Source organism: Manis javanica, chromosome 7 (assembly GCF_040802235.1).
Source record: "Manis javanica isolate MJ-LG chromosome 7, MJ_LKY, whole genome shotgun sequence".
Taxonomy (NCBI): Eukaryota; Metazoa; Chordata; class Mammalia; order Pholidota; family Manidae; genus Manis; species Manis javanica.
Window position 1 is genome coordinate 86,027,921 of NC_133162.1, and position 18,235 is coordinate 86,046,155.

Sequence of the window (18,235 nt, forward strand, 5' to 3'; positions counted from 1 at the left end):
AGATACACAATGGAAAACATTACATACTCCAGATTAATTTATTTCATAACTGGAAATTTGTGCCTTTTGACCCCCTTCATCTATTTTCCTCATCCCCTACACTGTCCCTTTGGTAACCACCAATCTGTTCTGTGTATCTATAAGCTTGTTTTTCTTGTTTCTTTAGATTCCACATATAAGTGAGATCAGACAGTATTTGTCTTTCTCTACCTGACTTATTTCACTTAGTATAATGCCCTCAAAGTCCATCATGTTGTTACAAGATTTCATTTTTTTATACATTGTGCATGTGTGTGTGTGTGTATGTGTGTGCCACACACACCCCACATTTTCTTTATCCATTCATCCATCAACAGACACTTAGGTCGTTTCCATATCTTGGCTATTGCAACCAATGCTACAATAAACAGGATGCATATATCTTTTCAAATTAGTGTTTTCATTTTTGTAATAAATACACAGAAATGGAATTACTGGATCATATGGTAATTCTATTTTTAATTTTTTGAGGAAACTCCATACTATTTTCCATTGGGGTTGCACCAATTTACATTTCCACCAACAGTACACATAGGTTCCCTTTTCTCCACATCCTCACCAACCTAGTTATTTCTTGTCATTTGACATTAGACATTCTAACAGATGTGGTGTGATAATCCCATTGTTTTGACTTGCATTTCCCTAATGATTAATGATATTGAGCATCTTTTCATGTACCTGTATGTCTTCTTTGGAAAAACGTCTATTCAAGTCTTCTCTGCCCATTTTTTAATTGGATTTTTAAATTTTTTGTTGTTGAACTCTTACATATTTTAGATATTAACCCCTTACAGATATATGATTTGCAAATATTTTTCTCCCATTCATAGTTTGCTTTTTCATTTTGTTTATGATTTCTTTTGCTCTGCAGGCACACAAAGTCTCATATGATATTCTCTGCTCTTAAATTAAAAATCAATTTTATAAACATTAGCACCAATCAAATAACACTATATTCATTCACCCATTCAGAAACATCACTGAATGCTACTCCTATTCTGATCTCAGTGAGACCATTGATGATTACTAACCTGATTAAAAACATTTAAAAGTCACTTCCATTGGAAATAGAGCAGAGTAAACCATTGCCTAGAGAACAAAACTAGTTGTTTTTCCCTTTGTTGTTATTGCCAAGCCTTCCTTTTTACCTATCTCTTGTTCTCTTTTACTCTTCAGACATATTTTGGAATGGATGTCTCTGCAGTGGAAGATCCAGTTCAGAGACGAGCTCTAGAAACCATGATAAAAACCTATGGCCAGACCCCTCGTCAGCTCTTCCAGTCAGCCCATGTGAGCAGACCTGGATCCAGGCTCAATATTGAAGGAGAGCTCCCTGCTGCTGTGGGGTTGTTAGTGCAGTTTGCTTTCAGAGAAACTCGAGAACAAGTCAAAGAAATTACCTATCCGGTATGTCATTCGAATTTCAATAGAAAGCAAAAACTGATTCAACTCCTGAAATGTCAGGCCCTCTCCCAGGCCTAGGGACACTAAGATGAAAGCCTGGTCCCAGACTGAGAGTAGGCACCAGCCAATGAGCACAGACACATCAGCTGATGGTAATGTTCTGTGTGTAGCCAATGCTGTGTTAGTGGTAATAAAGTCTGAGTGTGGGTATCCCAGTGCAGACATGCAGAGCTTGGTCCTGGTTATCATCTTCAACAAAAGCCCTGCCCAGAAGTGTGAATGTTGTGGCTTACAGTTAAGGGGAAACCTTACATATTTCTTCGGCCTCCCCAGATTGTAATGATAAAAAGCATTGCACTGTTTTGCCCCTTAAAATAGGAATAGGTATAACTTTTACTTTGAAATGAAAAAGTAAAGCAAACCAAACCTTAAGAGTAAGATGAATTCTGGTATCCAACTAAATTGTTCATTATAAAAGCAACATAAGATGGGAGACCATGAAGTGTAAAATGGTAGAGAAGTTTGCAGAGGGGATCCCAGCAAGGACCTCCGAGAGAAGCAAAGCAGCAGCGCATCTCTGCCCTCATCTGTGATTCCACTTCAGAGACGAAGGTTTTCACAATCAGTTTATATAATAATATTACTTAAGTACACTAAATGTAAAACACAAATAGAATATTAAATGTAAAATACTTGTGCTTATAGCTTACGTTTCAAATTTGCATCTTAAATACAAGCGAAGTTATATAATTAGTAAAACTCAAATTTAAAACGTCAGTATGCTAGACAATGTGGTTTTGTTGAAATCAGATCAGCAATGTTGTGTTTTATAGTTGAAAGCTATATTTGTTTACTTGTCAATTTAACTCAAGATTTTGAAGACCCACAAAACATTTTAGCCATTATTACCAGTCATTATTTTAATTAGAATCTACTATTTTAACATATCAAAATAACTTAATATCACATCCCTGAAAAGTAGTAAGTGCTATTAAATTCACCACTATTCTTATTTCAAAAAAATAACCTGTTTTAAATGCTATATATAAATGATCTGAGCAGCCTATCTGCTTGCAGTGGGGATGTGGTACTCACCTGCCTCATCCTCACCTCAGGGCCTTCACATTCGCTGTTCTTTCCAACTGGAATGACTGTTCCCAAATACAGCCTCAGGTTCCTCTCTCATGCCATTCAGGTCTCTACTTGGATGCCATCTGCTAAGGGAGTCTGCCCTCACCCCACTCCCCCTCACAGTCTGCCCTCACCCCACTCCCCCTCACGGTCTGCCCTCACCCCACTCCCCCTCACAGTCTGCCTTCACCCCACTCCCCCTCACAGTCTGCCCTCACCCCACTCCCCCTCACGGTCTGCCCTCACCCCACTCCCCCTCACGGTCTGCCCTCACCCAACTCCCCCTCACAGTCTGCCCTCACCCCACTCCTCCTCAGGGTCTGCCCTCACCCCACTCCCCCTCACGGTCTGCCCTCACCCCACTCCTCCTCAGGGTCTGCCCTCATCCACATGCCTAAAATAACAGCTCCATGGTTCTCAGTCTTCCTCCCCATTGTTTTTCTTCAGAGCACTTTTACCACCTGACATGTTGCATATGTATTTGTTTATTTCATTTCTGCACCCATCACAAGTATAATGCAGTGCCAGGGGGACTGGGGCTTTGTCCTGTTCATCTGTGTGTCCAGTAACAAGAAACTTGTATTTCTATATGCTAAGCATGGGGGAAATAAACAAGTATTAAATAATTCTCGCCCACAAAGGGCTTATAATCAGGTTTCTTTCTCTTTGTTTAGAAGTTAAATTACAAGTAAGTCTGTGTTTACTACCTTCTTTTAGAAAAATCATGTTTTTTTCCTTTCCTCGGTTTTAGAGTCCTTTGTCATGGATAAAAGGCTTGAAGTGGGGGGAGTATGTGGGTTCCCCAAGTGCTCCAGTACCTGTGGTCTGCTTCAGCCAGCCCCATGGAGAAAGATTTGGTTCTCTCCAGGCTCTGCCCACCAGAGCAATCTGTGGTTTGTCCCAAAATTTCTGTCTTCTAATGACATACAGCAAAGAACAAGGTAAAATAAAACATAATGAAAATTATTCTAGGTATATCCTGCATGAGAGTTGAATGTTTCCATCTTATCTGTGATGGTATTTTGTTTTATTTCTAAGTTTTCTAAGTCCTTGGTGGAAAACTCTTGCTCAAATTTGTAGTTATTTAGTGCAAAGTAGGAATTAAAACATAATACATGAAAAAAATGGGAATTGCATGCAGATGAGAGGAGTCATCAAAGGAGATAAGAGTAAATGATTATGCTCACAAGATGAAAGCATTATCAGTTTTATAGAAATGTATACTTTGAGGCTCTTGAATCCCAGAATAGACAGATTTATTTGACCAGCAAATCTAGTACTTTAGAATATGTAGTCATGAAATTAAAACAGACAAAACAAGGACATCATGACAGCCCTGAAAACTGGTTTTAAAAATACATGTGCCTGGAAAACAATCTTTTTCTCACTTTTTACGTACTGACTCATGAAAAGCAGCACATGGAAGAAGAGTGCAGCAGAGGCCCGCTTCCTGTTTCTAAACACCTACACAGTGGAAAACGAGGGGCATGTTCCACTCAAATAATCCCTCAGATCTTCCAAAATGACCATTTCACTTAAGTGCAGAAGAAGTCTCCCTACTTAATGGCATGAGCTTTGGGCACTAACATGAATGACTAGGGGCACTCACCTGTTCACATCAGGTGTGTGCCAATTTGTCTGCAAGCCAGGATGCTACCTAGATGCCCCTAGCAGTCCACACTGTTAGTGTTTAGCATACCTTTCTGTGCACTGCATTCCTCACCACCCATATAGCCTTCACCGCACATGGCCCTGCAGTACGAGGATACCAGTACTGCCAAACATCAGTCACTCGAAGAAATGAAGTGTGCTGGCAAGACTGCACAGTTCCTCCGACTTTTAACTCCACCATGAAATAAGTAATTGCATTTATAGTTGTAGAAGTGAAAGAGTCTGCATACCATTTTATCCAAGTTTAGTGAATTTATAGGATAAGGTAAATCTGTTTAATCATAGTTGCTGTGGCATAAGTGGTTTACTATCACTAGTATATTGTAATTAATTGTAAGGTATGTCACAAGTAATTGACTATTCATACTAGTTATAGTAGTAAAATGTGTGAATAAATTTACCTTTAAGAAATTAATGAAGAGGAGATTGAAGTTTATTTCAGTTGAGCATAAAAGAAAGGTATTATCACTTAGCATGATGAGTCTTAAATGTCAAATATAATTGTCAGCCTATCTTATTTGTGCCACTACAGTCACAAGCCCTTAGTGTTCCCTTAATGGCATTCATTCAAATTAATTTTTATTTCCTTGTGGAATGTATTTGGGATTTGTCAGAATCTTGCTATGTCCAGGAAAGTGGTGTAATACCACAGTGATGGCCTTGGGAGGCCCAATGCCTGAATTTGCATCCCAGCTTAGCTACTTAATAGTTGTGTGAGCTTGAGGAAATTACACCTTCCAGACCCTGGCTCTTGGTCTATAAAATGAAAATAACAAAAGGATTCACCTCACAGAGTAACTTACTGTAAGGATTAAATGAAACCATATAGGGAATGATTAGCACAGTGCCAGATGCATTCTAAGTGCTCAGTAAATGTCCATCGGACTGGCTGTCAGCATGCTGGAGTCAGGGACCACATGAGTGTTCACTCTGTACCCAGCACATGGCAGTCCACATAGGTATTCTGTGGAACCTGGCAGGGACAAACGAAGAGTGCAGCTTGCAGGTGAAAGGTCATGTATTCACTGCAGCAAAATGCTGAACAAATAAGTGTATTTTTGCCAATTATAAGTGTGTAGTACAATGTAACAACTGAACTGAAGTGGTTTCGATTATCTTAAATCCAGTATAGGCCAATTACTTAGAACTGACTGTGCCTTGGAATTGCCTGAGGTGCTCTTTTTCAAAATACACTTGCTTGGGTCCCATTTGAGATACACTACACCAGAATTTCTGGGGCTTGAGTCCAAGCCTACACATACAGAAACAGCAATTTTCTTGCAAACTCCTGTTTAAGATCCACTGTCTTTAAGAGTAAAAGAGAAGTTCGTTTTGTTCAAAGAAAATGGTACATCTTGTATGGCTGTTATGAGAAACTGGGAACAATTACTAACTTTATTTGGTTCATGGAGCACTTGGTTGATTGAGCATCTGCCACATGCCAGTCATTATTGGTAGAATTTAAGAACTCCTGAGACTCATGAAATATAATGCCTTTCCCTAAAAGCTAATACTTAGAGGAGCTTTTATTTAGTGAGTATATCCCATTTCCTTTATTAAAAAACTGATGTCAACATTTAGTATTATACTCAACAAAAGTAGATTTGTGAATTTCATGTTCAATGTGCTGTTGATTCATTCAACAAATATTTATTTGTTTTATTCCTCTATTTGCTGGGTATTATGCTAGATACTGGAATAAATAAAGCAGTCTCTCTCTCTTGTGGAGTTTAAAGTGTGCCAAGCACGAAGTGCCCACCAGTTAGAGCATGTATGCTGCATAGCTATCTTCAGGCATAGATCAGTACCTAAAGGGGATGTCAAATGTCCAAATCTTTATCCCAAAAGGACATAATACTATGTAAAAAAGACAGAGGCAAAGAGAAAAGAACTGACATTTACTAGATGAAGGTCTGCCATGTGCAGTCCTTACAGGTGAACCTGTTGAGTTTTCCCATCTCAGGGTGGGTGCCACTTCTCTATGTTCACTTTAATAATTGTCCATTTGGGTTTTTCTGCAGGGTCTATCTAAAAAGTTATTTAAATGGTATCTGGTTCACATTTATTTTTAAAAATAGGGTGTTGCAAAACATGAATAGACTAAGCTTGACTATCACTGTCTTTTATAAAAATTTCTTATCAGAAATTTTAGTTTTAAATAAAATCCCAACCAAAGCACTGCCAGTGAAAAAGAATGCAGTTCCATCCTTAGAATCCCATTAGCATTAAAGGAATAAAACTATGTAAATCAGTCCATCTTATGGATATAATGATGATTTTGCACTAGAATGATATGTGTTCTGCTATGTAAACCTCTGCTGTTAGCCAGCCATTTTTGAAGGCTGTCAAATAACACTTGGGCTGCAGCAGTCTGATGCTTTCATTTCTCCTTCTCGAGGTGTGAGAAGCATGAACAGTACAGACATTCAGTGGTCAGCCATCCTGAGCTGGGGATATGCTGATAACATTTTAAGGCTGAAGAGTAAACAAAGCGAGCCTCCAATAAACTTTATACAAAGTTCACAGCAATATCAGGTAAACTGCATTTAGTCGAGGTGAGCTGCTTATGCTGGACACGTGCCTGGTTTACAATGCTTACAGACTTCCCAACTACCACTGTTTAGACAGTGTCCCCAGTCTTCTGCTCAAGGTCTTACTGAGACAGTTACCATAATCTCTTACTCAGCAGCAGCTAACGGCCTCGTGTTTGAATAAAATCAGCCCTGTTAACTTGCCCTTTGTCACTACATAATTTTCTATAGCCAGAGTGCCATCTTCTACACCTGGATTTTCCTGAGTGGACTGTATAATCAGGCATCACGTGGCAGAAGGAGCACCCAACCTAATGAAAGCCTGTAATTTGTGTTAGTGATTTACTGTGTAGCCTTTGACAAGTTACCTGATCTCACCACACAAGAGTTTCTTTCCTCCTCTATAAAGCTGGGATAACAGCACCCTCACTACTCTTTCTCAGGGATTTGGTAAAATTTACCCACTGTTTGTGCAAGTACTTTGTAAGCTATTAAACACCATACGCATGCACACACGCACAATACTGCCACAACTTTTTCTGGAACTAAGTTGTATGTTAAACCTATTTCTTTGACTATCTTTCCATAGGAATTTCTTTTACTATTTTCTGACCTTCATTACCTGTGTAACATCTGCTGCCTATTCATGTGTTCTAACATGTATCCCCATTCCATGAGCACTTTAAAAACAGAGTATGCTACTTTGTAAAAATTTTTGGCAGTGAGATAAAGGAGAACAGTTATCTGGCTTATCCTAAACTAAGAAAAGTAAGAATGAAAGGCAGTGAAAAGCAACCTTATTAGAAATTTAATAAGAATTTAAGCATTACAAAATTATTTCTATCATTTGCTAAAGTTTCACACACAAACATCATAAAAGATTAAGGAATTCTCTCATAAATCTTAAGCACAACAGAGTAGTCCAGATTTTTTAAGCAAAGTACTGTGTGATAAAGTAGTTTTGGTCAAGCGGGATGAGAGCAGCATATTTCATTTTCAGCCTTAGGAATGTGTACTTCACTCATTAGTTCTTTAGTTTGAGAAAATACATCTAGGGTATTATCATAGGAACACTTACACTTTCCATATTACATATTTCACTTACATGTTGAATTCTATCATCATCATTAGAGATTCGAGTCCTGTCTCTTCACCTACACCTTCTGATTGACCTCCTTAATTTATTCTCTTTTCTGTTATCAGTAGAGAATGAAAAATTCTGAATTCCCAGCTGTGTTCAATGAACCTGAAAACAGACTACAGAAATGGTGTCTGCAGCCCTCTTTTATACTTTCTTGAAACATGACAATGTTCTTTAGACAAAGCAATAAGAAAACAAAAAATGATGGTTTATTTCACATATTACATCATCCTTCCAGGATATCTATCATTCTTCCATTTTATTATTTTGTTTGTTTTGTTTTAGCATAGTTGTGAGTGATTGATGAATAGTGATGAAATGATTCCTAGAATAATAGAAAAATACTTCAAGGTAGAGGACAAACAAGATTATTAAAATCATGTAATGTAACTTAGGTTTATAAAAGAGTTCAGTAGACACAATAATTTTTCCTATATATGAAAAATAGGTACATTTTCTCTGTTCTTTGGAAGACCTCTAAGAAAGAATAAAAGTTAAAAAATTTCAATCCTTACCATAGTTGGGACTATAAAGAAACTCAGAAATAAAATTGGATCCACTGGACCTAAGTTAGGAGTTAAGTCGAGCCAGAACCAAAGAAAGTCCGTTTTTAAGGCAGCATTATCTTGGCATATTTGTAGGTCCAAGGGAAGACGTCAGCAAAAGACTGGAATTCTGAGAGAGGACAAGGATTCTAAGGGACATTGGAAGTGGGGTGGGACTGGCCTTTGAAAACAGAGAAACTTCCTCCTTTAAATCAGGAGAAGCTACAAGACACTTTGAGGCCCAAAGGAGGAAGGGGCAGAGGTCCACGGCTGACCCTGTCTTCTCAGTGGGGACTGCTGTGTGGGGAGGCAGAAAGGAGGAGTGCAAGGAGGCAGGGCAGGGGCAACAGTTGCCATGCACGTGGCCCTGGGGGTCAGCTAGTACCCAGGGGAAGACTCATCAGGCCAAGCAGAGTTGAACTGACCTTGAAGAGTGCCTCCATGGATAGGACTGAAAGGCTTATAATCCCAAGGGAACAATCCCAGCTTTTTCTCCACATTTGTCTTTCCTTCTATTTAACAATGTTTAGAACTGTTAGAAACAATATCTCTGTTTACCTGGTTTTCCCACCAAAAACAGAAAAAAAATTAAAATCAGGCAAATGTGTGAAACATTCCCACATACACATATATCATGCACATACTTAACCTTGGATCTAGTCAATTTGGATCACTTTGCTTAAATTTCTAAGGAGCAAATAGCTGTATATGTGTGTACAGAGAAACGTAAAATCATGGACAATGCAGTGCAATATCTTTTAATTTGAAAACAACTTTTAAGACACCTGGCTCTATTATATCCGACACCATTCTAATTATTTCAGGTTAACAATTTACCTTACATATTGTGATTATGTATTTGTTAAAGAGTGGTCAGAGAAGCATTTTATGCTTTTAAACATGATACTCTTTGACTCCATCCTTTTTCAAAGGTGACTAGTTGTGCTTGGGTCCCTGATGGTTGCCAGCTGTTTACTGGGAGCAAGTGTGGTGTCATCACTGCCTATACAAATAGGCTGACGAGCAGCACGGTAGGTCCTGGACTCGCTTGGTGGGTACTTTGGGAATTTCACATTAGGAGGGCAAGAAAACCTTTATGAGGCATAATTTACCTTGTTTAAGAGTAAGTTAAAATTTTTGTACTTCAATCTTTTCTTCACATAAGCCCTTAGAATGTGAAAGGTCACATATCTAACTCTTTCATTTTAGGTTTGTCTGGATCACAATAATTATATTGAAATATGCAAAAATAATTTAAAAGGTTTTATTTTTGTGCGTCAGAGGCAGTATTTTGAGTTAGGATCTGTTTTGTGTTAGGCTTTTTCATGACGTTTTGATGCTTGCATAACTGTATTCTCAGTATCCACTTCAGTGCTTAGGAGCAAGATTCTGTGAAATCTCAAACTACAATGATGAGCAATCTTACACTCTCTTAATATACTCTCACACTCTCCAGATAAATTAGCTGTCAACAAAATTCAACTAGCTCATCTTCATTTCTATCACTAGAAAAATTTTCTTTTAGCCATTCACTGAATCCTCAAGATTTGTGAGTTAAATTATAAAACACTCTAGTGAAGAAAAGAAGATACACTATGCAATAATCCTGTTAATTTACTGTTGTTCCTTTCTTGAATCAACTGTCTGTGGTGCCATTAAGGATAAGTGGCATATTTGGGGTGGTAAGTCAGTAATTATCACTCCAATCTAGAACTTCCTCTGTGCTTTTTTTTCCATTACAATTTTCTCCATTATATTGTTAAATATGTTTTATTGGGTGAAACGTGTATTCCTATTGTAGGGTGATGCTAGATTCCTCTTACTTTTCTGTCCAAGTTTATTCCTTTTTAAGCCCTTGTTAAGGTTTTCTGCCATGATCCTTGGGGTGTAAATGTGACCATCATATTGTTTCTGTTCCTTAGCATAAGGAACCATTAAAATGTTTCCAGCAGGAATAATATGATCCAGTCAGCACTTTAGGAAGAACACTGTGAAGCCTACAAGGAGAAGCACTTAAAAGGAATAGGAGAGCCAAGGCAAGGACACCAGTTAGAAGGCCACTGCAGTGATGTGGCAGGCTGTCAGGACGGTGCCTTAGTGTCAGACACAGGCACGTACAGATCATTACAGAACAGCGAAGTGTGTGCTCTAAGGAAGATTCACATGCTGGTTAGAATAGCACAGAAGAGGGACCAACCAGATGTCCAGGGGCCAGAAAAATTACACTTGAGCTGGATCTTAAAGATTCATTTTACTACACAGAGAAAAGAGGAAAAAATATTTCAGGCAAAGGAAAGCAACACGGAATCAAAGGCATGGTAATGAGGGGATGGCAAAGAGTTTTTATATGCAGTTTAGAGTATAACATGCTGGGAAGGAGTGGCAAAAGTAGGCTGGAAAAGTAAGACTCTAATATGCCACCTATAATGATGAATGCTGAGACCACCAGCCAAGAAGTATCTTAGCTTTTGGAATGACTCCTTTATGCTCCTTTTTACTCTCAAAGGCCTCATAATGGGTGTTGATTTTATAACACCCCTAATATTCACTGCTGCCATCACCTTTCATTTTCTGAGCTCACCCTTCTGTTTCCTTTTCCTCCAAATATGTTCTAATCACCACTACTACAGCAGTCTGTTGTGTACTTAGATAATTTTGCACCATGCCAGAAACACCTATTTAAAACTAGGTTCATCTTTAGCTTTTTATTTCCTGTTGCTTTTCTCAACACTTTGAACAGCCTTGTTCTTCATTTTTGTTACTTTCATTCTCCCTATATTTAAAATTTTAATTGTACACTAATACAGTATAAAGTACAAGTTAAACAGAGAGATGAAGTTATCAGTATAGGAGTAGTTGTGCACAGCATAGCTTTGAATAGAGCAGACCAGAAGTGTGGCTGTTATAATTTGAATATAACAAGACATGCTTCTTTTAGATTTGAAGTTATTATAGACTTGTGAAATCTTATCTTGCTTATACTTCCTTTGTTATATATTTGCCTGAAAGTAGATTTTTAGCTTATTTATAAGGGTTTTCTTTTTCTCCAAAGTATAATAGTATTAGGCAATCAAGCCATTAGATTTACAGTTACTATTTAAACGGTATCCAAAACTGCATCTTTTTGTCATTGTTTGTTTTAAGGGGAGGTGACTTCAGTTTTTGTAGATGTCCTGGTTGCCTTTTCTCCAGGACCGTCTCACCATTTTGGTGTCCCTAAAGCTGCAGTTCTGAGCCTGCACCTGTGAGATTAGCAGGAAGCACCTCATGTTCACTAGTTTCTGTTCTCCCAACCCACTGAATGCCATGGTTCTAAAAGCATTTATGTTCCCATCGGTGTTGGCTTTAACATAGACAAAAGAAAGATTCCTCAAGTTCCATTAATGTATGACCAAAATAATTGTTGAAAATATTTTCAAGGGCCTCTTATGAAATACCTTCCTTAGCTAGTGAAGCATATCTTTGAGCTTTGTAAGTTTCTGTTGAATCTCCCAAGATAGCCTTCTAAGTGCATTCCAGGTATTGATGAATAAGTTGACTTGTTATAAGGAATTGTTATCTATAAGCCATTTTTATATTAGAAAAGAATGTTTTCTAAAAGTGGTGTGATTTTAAAATAGTTGCTTGAGTCATTTTTTCATGTACTAAATAGTGTAGCCACGTCATCTTCATATAAGTGACCAACTACATTTCTGTTCTCTCAAGTGGCGGCTATAGGAGAATATATACATTCAGTTCATCCATGATAGTAGTATGTCATTCAAGAACAATTTTAAAATGAAGTAGGGCACCATAAGATTCCTGTTTTACCCATAGAAATTATTTTCTGATCCATCAGAGAATCATCTAGTTCCACTAACTCTTGTGATCATTTTAAAGTGTAAAATATATAAAATTATCAACCATTACAGGGACCCTATATTGTGTTTACTCCATGAATATTATTCATGGTTATGGAGTAATAAAAGAATACATATGACATATATACATACATATGTTTCAGCTCTTGCATGAAACCACAGCCTGGGTTGGAATTCCCTGGTTGTCCTGGGGGGAACCTCAGGACTCAACTTTGGATAAGGCGTCCCTAGATTGGCATGCGGTCCATGTCATCTGGCAGAAACAAGGAGGATACTTGCATTCTGTTCCACAAATAGAGGAGTTCCTATAAGTGAATTTTTTTAAACATAGTAACAAGTACATAAAACCTGCACACAAATGTATGGATAAGAAAGTGAATATGTGAAAAAGTTAAACTTTAGAAAATGCAACTTAAAGCAACCTTGATTGCCATTTAACACCTGGGAAATTTTCAAAGATTTAGAATGAAAGGTGAGTCACAAATTCAAATGCTGCAGAGCTCAAGCAGAGAAAGAAGAGGCTTAGCGCTTTTGGTGCATGGAATTCTTCGGTCCCAGGTAGCCTGCAGCATGGTCTGAAAGGGTTCTGGGCGCATCTCTTCAGTCCTGCACACTACTGGCCCTGCACAAAAGGTCACAGTCAGAGAGCCAGAAGGGGCCTACACCCAGGACCCTCTCTCTTGTTCAAAGCCCACCTGGTTGCTGTGGTTGTGTTCAGTTGAAGGCCACATGCCCTGGCTGAACAGAGCAGCTACTACACAGCTCAAGCCTGTTGTTCCAAGGAAGAATGTGAACCTGGTGTTGTCTAGTCATTTAATTCTCTAAGTGTAAAATATGTATTTTTATATGAATAAAACACTGGACTACATAGCACTTAAAATAGATGAGTTTCAGCTAATATAGCAACACAGATATGTTTCAAAAACAATAGTGAACAAAAAAGCAAATGCAGAAGATACCTAAAGAATAATACCACATATATAAAGTTTATCAACATAAAAAACAATACAATATGTTGTTCATAGTTTTAGTAACATATTGTAGAACATGTATTCTACATACGTGGGAAATATAAATACAAAATTCAGGGCAGTGGGAACTCCTGACAGGGGAGGGGAAATGGGATGTTGAACAGTACCCAAACTATGTAATGTGTAATGTTTTCTGTATTTAAAAAATAAAGTGATCATATAAAATGTTAGGAGTAGTTTAACTGAGTGGTCAGTGTATATTTTTGTTATACTTAGTCTACTTTTCTGTATTCTTTGAAGTGGAAATACTTTATGGCAATAAACAGCCCTGTGAAAATGAGTCAAACCTTTTGGGGACATCTTGCATCTGTAAGGCAGTGTGGACCTTGGAACATCAGTTTGTGACCTTTGATTTAGACAACCAATTCCTAGCTATTGACAAGTAATGTGTCATTATATACACCACCTTTGGTGGAATTGTGAATTGGTGCTATGCCTTTAAAAAGTACACTGTCAAACACTATAAAATTATCAATATTCACTGACCCACTAGTGAGATCCTGGAAATTCATTCTAAGGAAATAATTCAGAGGAGCAACAAAACTTTCATACATGAAGAATTTAATTCTAACATCTATAATTTTGAAAAAATTAGAAACAGTTTTCAATGTTTATCAATAAAGGATGCTCAAGTAAATTATGGCATACTAACTGATTAGAATATTACAGCAACATTGAAAATCATTTTGAAGACAGTGTCAAAAGTAGAAATGCTTATGAGAGAATAAAATAAAAAACAAAATTACATGGCAGTAATCACAACTAAAAAAATAGATGTATATTTATTTGGATAAACTGGACAAGAATAAACAAAAAAATGCAATGTATATTAGTTGATGAAATTATGGACAATTTAAAATTTTTTAATGTTTACTTAGTGTTACTCTTTAGAAAAAGTTGAACTGAATTGGATGGAAAAATGGTATGTTTGAAAGAAATGAGACAGGTTGTTTTTATTTTTGAGATAACACTAGGTTATCTTTTGTCAATGCTTTTGTCTTATACTTAATTTTTTAATTTCAGCCTTCAGAGATAGAAATGGAGTCTCAGATACATCTCTATGGGCACACAGAGGAAATAACCAGCTTGTTTGTTTGCAAACCGTACAGTATAATGATAAGTGTGAGCAGAGATGGAACCTGCATCATATGGGATTTAAACAGGTACAGAAGAAGGTCTCCAACCAAACTTAGCTATTTTTAATGCTTCAGTTCTTATTGTATGAAACAGATCCACTAAAATAGTATCTTTAATTATATTATAATTTTAAGCATGAAATACAGACATTACCTTTGTAATCTTATTAAAATCAAAAGATCACTTAGGGATACAGTTAGGAATGCCTTATGAATAGTCAGTGCATATACTGAAGAAAAGATTTATACAAATAAGAATATAAGTATATTTAATGTTTATTTGCAAATTCACATCTTTGATCTTTCAGGTTGTGCTACGTACAAAGTCTGGCGGGACACAAAAGTCCTGTCACGGCCGTCTCTGCCAGTGAGACAACAGGTGACATTGCCACTGTGTGTGATTCAGGTGAGCTAGCCCCAACACCAAAGCACAGGGCCGCTGTGCCAGCAGTGCATTCGGCCAGCTGGCTACCTCACAGGCTGCACTATCAGATACTTCTCTCAGGCCCTGCTAGATCTAAATGCTGTGATAATAGCATGTATGTGCATTAAAATGTAGTAAGGTCCAACACTGAGTTCATCAATTTAGCTGGCAACTTATACAAAAGATAGCATTGTCATAATTTAACTTTCTTTGATATGTGTAAGATTGCATTTGAGCACATGTAAGTTAATTGTTATTTACATAATTATCTGAATTTTCTTGGGTTTTGTTCTATACTTTTTTGCTTCTGCTTTTTAACTACTACTTTCCTCGTGACTAAATGAAAAACATCAGTGGATGATCAGCTTTGAATATGTCTTCCAGTTCCTGAGAGAGAACAATAGTAGAGAATGACAAGTAGACGTGACAGATATATCTCCTAATTTACACGACACAGATATATCTCCTAATCAAAGGTCTTGCTTTGATTTTTATGGGGTTTTTTTCATGTATATATACTAAAAAACTTGATGTACCCAGCAGGAAAGAACAGTTGGAAAAATTCACAAATTTTCAATGTTTATTTCTATTTGTAAGGATCTTAATGATCCCTTGAAAAACTCTATCTTTCTATCCACTCAGTGTAAAATATCTTTGACACATTTATAGTGGGTGGACCTCTAGCCTTTGCTTGCATTTTTTATATTGTTTGTTTTTTTCTGAAGCAAATTGTGTGGTATCTTCACAGACAACAAACAATTATGCAGTTCTGTGACACCAATGGATTTTCCAGCAATGCAGTTCAATTCTGACAGTAACTATTTGAAGTTAGGAAATTTGGGAGTGCTGAGATGCCCACCAAATTCAGTAAATTTTTTTTATTAAGATATTATTGATGTACACTATTATGAAGGATTCACATGAAAAAGCAGTGTGGTTACTACATTCACCCATATTATCAAGTCCCTACCCATACCCCATTGCAATCACTGTCCATTAGTGCAGTAAGATGCCATAGATTCATTATTTGCCTTCTCTGTACTACACTGTTTTCCCCGTGACCCCTCATACTGTGTGGACAAAACATAATAACCCTCAGTCCCCTTCTCCCTCCCAATCTCCCTCCCACACCCCTCCTCTTTGGCAACCACCAGTCCCTTCTTGGAGTCTGTGAGTCTGCTGCTGTTTTGTTCCCTCAGTTTTGCTTTTTTGTTATACTCCACAAATGAGGGAAATCATTTGGCACTTGTCTTTCTCCACCTGGCTTATTTCACTGAGCATAATATCCTCCAGCTCCATCCATGTTGTTGCAAATGGTAGGATTTGTTTCTTTCTTATGGCTGAATAGTATTCCATTGTGTATATATACTACATCTTCTTTATCCATTCATCTACTGATTGGACACTTAGGTTGCTTCCATATCTTGGCTATTGTAAATAGTCTGCAATAAACATAGGGGTGCATATGTCTTTTTGAATCTCAGAAGTTGTATTCTTTGGGTAAATTCCAAGGATTGGGATTCCCGGGTCAAATAGTATGTCTATTTTTAGTTTCCTGAGGAACCTCCATATTGCTCTACACACTAGCTTACATTCTTATCAGAAGTGTAGGAAAGTATCCCTTTCTCAGCATCCTTGCCAGCATTTGCTGTTCTTAGTTTTTTAGATGCTGGCCATCCTTACTGGTATGAGGTGATATCTCCTTGTGGTTTTAATTTGCATTTCCCTGATAATTAGTGATGTGGAGCATCTTTTCATGTGTCTCTTGGCCATCTGAATTTCTTCTTTGGAGGACTGTCTCTTCATATCCTCTGCCCATTTTTTAATTGGGTTGTTTTGCCCTTTATTTCTTTGTGTTGTCTAATTGCTGTGGGAAGGACCTCCAGAACTATGTTGAATACAGGTGGAGAGAGTGGGCATCCTTGTCTTTTTCCTGATTTTAAAGGAAAGGCTTTCAGCTTCTCGCTGTTAAGTATGATGTTGGCTGTGGGTTTGTCATATGTGGCCTTTATTATGTTGAGATACTTGCCCTCTATACCCATTTTGTTAAGAGTTTTTATCATGAATGGATGTTGTATTTTGTCAGATGCTTTTTCAGCATCTATGGACATGATCATGTGGTTTTTGTCCTTCCTTTTGTTGATGTGGTGGATGATGTAGATGGATTTTCTAATATTGTACCATCCTTGCAGCCCTGAAATAAATCCTACTTGATAATGGTGGATGATCTTTTTGATATATTTTTGAATTTGGTTTGCAAATATTTTGTTCAGTATTTTTGCATCTGTGTTCATCAGGGATATTGTTCTATAATTTTCTTTTTCTGGGGTGTCTTTGCCTGGTTTTCATATTAGAGTGATGCTGGCCTCGTAGAATGAGTTGGAAGTATTCCCTCCTCTTCTACTTTTTGGAAAACTTTTAAAGAGGATGGGTATTAGGTCTTCACTAAATGTTTGATAAAATTCAGTGGTGAAGCCATCTGGGCCAGCTGTTTTTTTGTTCTTAGGTCATTTCTTGATTACCAATTCAATTTCATTGCTGGTAATTGGTCTGTGCAGATTTTCTTTCGGGTCATCCTTGGAAAGTTGTATTTTTCTAGAAAGTTGTCCATTTCTTCTAGGTTATCCAGCTTGTTAGCATATAATTTTTCATAGCATTCTCTAATAATTCTTTATATTTCTATGGTATCCGTAGTAATTTTTCCTTTCTCATTTCTGATTCTATCTATGTTTGTAGACTGTCTTTTTTTCTTGATTAGTCTGGCTAGGGGTTTTTCTATTTTGTTTAGTGTCTCAAAGAACCAACTCTTGCTTTCATTGATTCTTTCTATTGTTTTATTCTTCTCGATTTTATTTATTTCTGCTCTAATCTTTATTATGCCCCTCCTTCTACTGACTTTGGGTCTCATTTGTTTTTCCTTTTCTAGTTTTGTTGATTGTGAGTTTAGACTGTTCATATGGGATTGATCTTCTTTCCAGAGGTAGGCCTATATTGCATTATACTTTCCTCTTAGCACGGCCTTCCCTGCGTCCCACAGATTTTTGTGGTGTTGAATTATTGTTGTCATTTGTTTCCCTCTTTGCTTGATCTCTGTTTTTATTTGGTCATCAATCCATTGATTATTTAGGAACATGTTGTGTAGCCTCCATGTGTTTGTGGGATTCTTCATTTTCTTTGTGTAGTTTATTTCTAATTTTATGCCTTTGTGATCTGAGAAACTGGTTCGTACAATTTCAATCGCTTTGAATTTATTGAGGCTTTTTCTGTGGCCTAGCGTATGATCTATTCTTGAAAATGTTCCATGTGAACTTGAGAGGACTAT

General features: G+C 37.3%; 1 protein-coding gene across 6 annotated transcripts in view; it reads left to right on the forward strand.

Annotated features, from left to right (window-relative positions):
- LYST (lysosomal trafficking regulator) overlaps positions 1 to 18,235 on the forward strand; it is a 239,092-nt gene that overhangs the window by 197,037 nt on the left and 23,820 nt on the right. For 5 of the 6 annotated variants that reach the window (XM_073241262.1, XM_073241263.1, XM_073241261.1 and 2 more), the window contains 6 exons: positions 1,216 to 1,446; positions 3,326 to 3,515; positions 6,644 to 6,780; positions 9,395 to 9,493; positions 14,377 to 14,516; positions 14,798 to 14,895. In XM_073241262.1, coding sequence (XP_073097363.1) covers positions 1,216 to 1,446; positions 3,326 to 3,515; positions 6,644 to 6,780; positions 9,395 to 9,493; positions 14,377 to 14,516; positions 14,798 to 14,895 — 895 coding nt within the window. Of the gene's footprint in view, positions 1 to 1,215; positions 1,447 to 3,325; positions 3,516 to 6,643; positions 6,781 to 9,394; positions 9,494 to 14,376; positions 14,517 to 14,797; positions 14,896 to 18,235 lie in introns of those variants that run through there. The other variant, XR_012133309.1, reaches the window with a different exon arrangement.